This window comes from Eretmochelys imbricata, chromosome 6, assembly GCF_965152235.1.
Source record: "Eretmochelys imbricata isolate rEreImb1 chromosome 6, rEreImb1.hap1, whole genome shotgun sequence".
Classification (NCBI taxonomy): domain Eukaryota; kingdom Metazoa; phylum Chordata; order Testudines; family Cheloniidae; genus Eretmochelys; species Eretmochelys imbricata.
The window spans coordinates 127,511,264-127,517,263 of NC_135577.1; the positions used below are offsets into that span (position 1 = coordinate 127,511,264).

Below are 6,000 nucleotides of genomic sequence, written 5' to 3' on the forward strand. Positions count from 1 at the left end.
TGTTTCGACCTTCAGGAGGAGTCCAGCTAGAATCCTTCTTTTTGTAATGTTGGTAGGGAGGCCTCTGTGGATTAGTATGTTGTTCAGAGGTATTTTGGAAATATTCCTTGAGTCGGAGACGTCGAAAATAGGATTCTGGGTCACCACAGAACTGTATCATGTTTGTGAGGGTGAAGGGGCAGAAGGAGAGGCCCCGAGATAGGATAGCTGCTTCTGCTGGGCTGAGGGTATAGTTGGATAGGTTAACAATATTGCTGGGTGGGTTGAGGGAACCATTGCTGTGGCCCCTTGTAGCATGTAGTAATTTAGAAAGTTTAGTGTCCTTTTTCTTTTGTAGAGAAGGAAAGTGTGCGTTGTAAATGGCTTGTCTAGTTTTAGTAAATTCCAGCCACTAAGAAGTTTGTGTGGAAGGTTGGTTTTTTATGAGAGTATCCATTTTTGAGAGCTCATTCTTAATCTTTCCCTGTTTGCTGTAGAGGATGTTGATCAGGTGATTCCGCAGTTTCTTTGAGAGCGTGTGGCACAAGCTGTCAGCATACTCTGTGTGGTATGTAGATTGTAATGGATTTTTTACCTTCAGTCCTTTTGGTATGATGTCCATCTCTTTGCATTTGGAAAGGAAGATGATGTCTGTCTGTATCTGTACAAGTTTTTTCATGCAGTTGATAGATTTCCACTCCATATGGCTAAATGCAGTGCCTTGCATAATGACAGGTTTCAGAGTAACAGCCGTGTTAGTCTGTATTCGCAAAAAGAAAAAGAGTACTTGTGGCACCTTAGAGACTAACCAATTTATTTGAGCATAAGTTTTCATGAGCTACAGCTCACTTCATCGGATGCATACTGTGGAAACTGCAGAAGACATTATATACACAAAGACCATGAAACAATACCTCCTCCCACCCCACTCTTAGTACATCTGATATACACCTGAGAACAGTGCTGCCACTCTTGAATAAAAGCAGGCGTTTTTATTTGCCATTTGATTTTATGAAAATCCAGAATTGTAGAATACAGTAAGAAATTGGGAAGACAAATCACTTAATATTCTGATCTGCATCATGCACATAAATGGAAAAGAAACAAGCTATAGCAAGAGCCAGTGTTTTTTTTATTTAAATGCCTAACATTTAATATTTTTCTGAACAAGTCTTAAATATCCCTTTTTTTTCCTCCAAAGGGAAAAAGGTTGGAAACTTTTGAAGGGGATGAAAGAAGTTGTAACAGTTGGGGTCTTATGTACTATTTTTGTCTGCTCTGCCATTTTTTCTGCTGTGGGATTGCAACAGAACTGCTGTTACATTCCATAAGTAGCCCTGTAAACTCCCAGTGCGCACGTGTAATCACTCTTTGGAGAGAAGAAGGATGTTTTCCATGCCAGTTTTTGATTTAAACATATGCCAAAACCACATACACCACTGTATGCTTCCAGTTAAAGACAATGAATTCTTCCTCATGAAAAAGCCTCGAACTGAAACGGTTTCATTGTCTTCTGTCTTTTATCAGGCCTTCATTTTTTCATCTTCTAAATACAGAGAGAATAGGAAGACTGTCAAATTGAGGCATTTAATGTTGCTTATTACCTACCGTACGAGTATATATTGTACTTCATACAGAAGTCTGCTTTGTGAAATTCAGTGTATAATTACAAAAATGACTGGTAAAGTAACTTCCTTCAGCTGGGCTGAACAATTAGGGATGCCACTGAATACCAAGAATCTGTTTTATGCAGCGTTGTTGTAGCCATGTTGGTCCCAGGATATTGGAGAGACAAGGTGGGTGAGGTCATATCTTTTTGGATCAGCTTCTCTCACCAACAGAAGTTGGTTCAATAAAAGATATTACTTCGCCCACCTTGTGTCCGTAAGAATCTGTTTGTTAGTTTACTTCTAGTTTTGTCTAAACAAATTTCAGAATGTTTGACTTTACTGTATTGTGCACCACCTGAAACTCTCCTTATCTCTTTTTAGAATCTTTCTTCAGTTCATGTGGTAGTATACATAAACTAAGTGAAGAGCCTCTGGTTCCTCCTCCACTTCCTCCACGCAAAAAGTTTGATCAGGATGCTGCTAACTCTAAGGTGATTGTGCTCATGTTATTAAATCATCTTGTTAGTAAATGTGTTGATGGATTTGATAAGCTTTATGAAACATTGGTCTTTGACATGTACACATTATTAATCTTCAAACCTAATAAATCTTACAGAACAGCCAGCACCCTTACTCTGTTTTCCCCACTTCTTAGTAAAAACTTAATAGCAGAGAGCTGAAATGCGGTTTCATATTAATAAGACTTCATTAGTGTTACAAAATACTTGGCAATACTAGTCATAATACACGATGAAGTAGCATAATTATTCTGCAAATAAACTATATGAACACAGTACACTATGATGCATTACTCTTTATTGTGTGGGCGTGTATACATATTAGAATGATTTTAATCTTAGGGGAAAACTCTTACCACCAGGTTTGTAACAATTCTTTTCTCGTAGTCAGTGCTCTCAACCTGATGTTTTGCTCGTTAAAGGCTACACTTTGTTACTTTTTCAACTAGCAAAAGCTTCACTCTACACCTTCATTCAGTGCATGTCAGGAAATATATTACTTTATAAGAAATGTAAGGTTCTTTGGATGATTTCTTTTTCTGTATTTCAGGGAAGTTTAAAATCTGATGATGATCCTCCTGCTATTCCACCCAGGCAACCTCCTCCCCCAAAGATACAACCTAGAGTTCCTGCTTACAATAATCCATTTGATCAACTGCTGCATAGTCCACCACCACCCCCTCCAAGAGACCCTCTTCCTGATACCCCTCCACCAGTACCACTTCGGCCTCCAGAACACTTCATAAACTGTCCATTTAACCTCCAGCCACCGCCAGTGGGACGCTTTCACAGAGATCCAGATCGGTTCAGGGAAGCCAGCACATGCCCAAGCTCACCAAACACTCCTCCAAGCACACCCTCTCCAAGGGTCCTGCGTCGCTGCTGTGTGCTCAGCTCGAGTCACAACAACCTTGCCCATCCTCCAGCTCCCCCTGTCCCACCAAGGCAAAATTCTAGCCCTCAGTTACCAAAACTGCCACCAAAGACTTACAAAAGGGAGCTTTCCCATCCTCCTTTGGACAGACAGTCTTTGCTAGAAAACGCAGAAATTCCTCCATGACCTTAGCCATATTAGTCATTGACACTGGAATAGTATTTGTAAAGTTCCTTTTTATTTATTCAAAAAAAGGCAGTGTATTTTAGTACTTTCACAAATAATGCTCTTACAAAAGTGCTGCTGATCAAAAAAAAAAGTTAAAAATTAGAAAAATAAGAATACACACCCTCTACTCTTTGTCTACTCCCACAGCATTACCCTCAGGTGATCAGTAGCATTGCCTTGTCTCAGACCCTCAGTGCCGACAGCTATGCCAGTATAAATATTATATATTTTGCACTGTAAACTACACTACATGAATTTAAACTATCAGTTCATTGCACTGAGCCAAAAAAGGTGCGTTTGTGGAATTTTTCAAATTTGAGCACTAGTGGCCTTTTAAAAAAAAAAAAAAACAAACAGAACAGTGGAATTACTATACAAGCATGAGGATGGATAGTGTTACTGATTTTAAACCTCTGGCTACTTGCCTTCTAATTTTATGTAAATCTAGGAAGTTTGTGAATGACAACTACTGTTCTCAAATTTTTAATGCCATGTCTTAATGTCCAGTCATTTGCTGCTGAAGATGAAAAAGAAAAATGGGTTGAAAATCTAAATGAAGATATCAGAATGCACTATTAGTTTTGATTATTTTGACAAAGTATAACCTAGGACTACCTAACCCAGTTATTGGAAAGAATCCATAGTATTTAGCATGCATCTTGTTCAGATGTGCCTTTTTGTTTTGGCAGGCAAAGGTGTCTTAAGCTAAAGAGTTGCCTACTGTTTCGGAGAACAAAGCTATATGCCATGTATGTACAGTTGTTTATATTGTATATTTACAGATAATGCTAATAACCTGTATAAATTTAAGTGACTTGAGGCCTGTAATACAGTCTGCTACTCTTGCAATCTTATACATTCAGAAGCATTTCCTATGGCTTAGGAACAAAGTCTTGCCTTCCAAACCTAATAACGTTCTTTAGCTCTAACTTCATTTAATTACAGATTCCCTTTTGGAAATTGGTAGCATTTAAACCAGCAAACACTTAAAGCTTTATTAAACTTTTTAAACTGAAAAGTGAATGGAACTTTTCTTTGCCAGTTGAACTACTTGTTGTTTGAACTGGTGTGAGAGTGAGTCTGTTTTACTGGTAGTACTGTAGCAGAATTTGTAAAGTGGCCAAAAGCCACATTTTATTTACTGGTCTGTGGCCTTTTACTGTGCTTTGTATCAGAGTTCTTAACAAGATTAATAAATCACCCCAGTCTTAATTTTTAAGAGATTGATCAGCGTGTGTTCCTTGTAAGGATGAGGGGAGGGGAATACAGTATCTGCCAGATTCCTATATTCTTTCATGCCACTTCTGCTAAGCCTGACAAGTGGTTTGCGTTCCTGTCTGCAGTTAACTGGCCCATTTCAGTGCTGTGAGAGGGCCCCGGGCAGAAACGTCCTACCCATCTGGCAATCCACCAGGAGTTTTTAAACCCTTCCAGCAGAGGAGTCACAACATTTGTGGGGAGAACCTTACATCAAAGGTTTCTGTAAAAAATTAAGTTCAAGAAGAATGAAACAAACTGAAGACAGAACATCTTTTAAAAAAACCCAAAACACTCTCCCTTTCCTATCTCTTAGTCCAACTCTTCCTCTGAGGAAGGATGTGGATAAATATTAGGGTCAGAAGAGATCATTATGATTTATTCTGACATGCATAACAGAAGCCATAGGATTTCATGCAATAATCAAACCATAGCTTCCCACTGAATTAGAGCACATTTATCAACTTCTGGGGCTGAATACTCTGACAAAGAGACATTAGAAAAGATTTTCCCTCTGGATTGTTTCATCACCATATCTAGATGTGCCGTCAATACTGTTGAAAAGCTGGGCTCCAAATCTCCTGGCAAAATCCCTACCCTCTCAGGTCAATTCCAGTTCAAGTTTGCCAGTCCATTTTTCTTTCAAGGATCTTACTAGAAGTACGACTACCTAGACAATTTGAAGAGGCAATCAGTCCTCTCAAATTCTACAAGCTATGAGAACCCCAAAGTTCCTTGCTTTGTGTACCTAAAAGAGGTGTCCAAATAGTGTCTCTAGACACGAAGGTTATCCATCCCATCAGAGGAGGAGATCTTCCTTTTAAGTACCCAGTGGCTTAAAAAGTAGAAGCCACTCTAAGAATAGATTTTGAAGCTTCAGCAACTTCCTGTTTCACAATTTGTTTTATTTGATGTGGTGCTCGCAAGTCATTGGACCTTACAAGCAGAGAGTAATTCATTTTAACAATTGTGAGGCTACAGCTTTTGTAATAGATTAATCCCTGGATCTCATGAGATTTGCTGCTCAGATTGACATTCAGCTCAGCTAGCTCATCCCTAAATGGCAGATATGTGTCCAGTACAGATCCTGTGTTCCTCCAGATTCAAAGGAAAATGGCTTCTTCGTGGGATAGATGTAAAATCATTGGCTAATAAAGCAGCTGCATATAAGAGAGATCTCCATTGGTTCTTACTGAGAACATGAACCGCACTCTCAAAACAAGGAACCAAAAAACTCAGGTTCGAAACCAATGGTCTTCAGTTGGCGATTTAAGGAATCCAAATTCCTGGTTCATACTGCGTTGACCAGTCTCAATCTTACCTACTAAATAATTATAATGGTTGATGGCTTGCAATGTGGAGCTCACATGGATCACCTCACATCCCAGTGATCTTTGTCCCAAAAAGGAGAAAAAGAAAACATAATCCTATTCGAGTTCAGAGCAGCAAGATTAGCCCTTTTGTACTTTCACCACCATGTTAAGGATCATATTATCAGTAAGATGGTGTTCTATGACAGTGTCTTATATAATGT

At 39.0% G+C, this 6,000-nt stretch overlaps 1 protein-coding gene across 3 annotated transcripts in view; it reads left to right on the forward strand.

Annotated features, from left to right (window-relative positions):
- Nucleotides 1-4,428, forward strand: part of SOS2 (SOS Ras/Rho guanine nucleotide exchange factor 2) — a 113,683-nt gene extending 109,255 nt beyond the window's left edge. For 2 of the 3 annotated variants that reach the window (XM_077819684.1, XM_077819685.1), the window contains 2 exons: nt 1,971-2,080; nt 2,658-4,428. In XM_077819684.1, the coding sequence (XP_077675810.1) occupies nt 1,971-2,080; nt 2,658-3,167 (620 nt within the window). In that variant the 3' untranslated portion in view covers nt 3,168-4,428. Of the gene's footprint in view, nt 1-476; nt 548-1,970; nt 2,081-2,657 lie in introns of those variants that run through there. The other variant, XM_077819686.1, reaches the window with a different exon arrangement.
- The last annotated feature ends 1,572 nt before the right edge of the window (nt 4,429-6,000 follow it).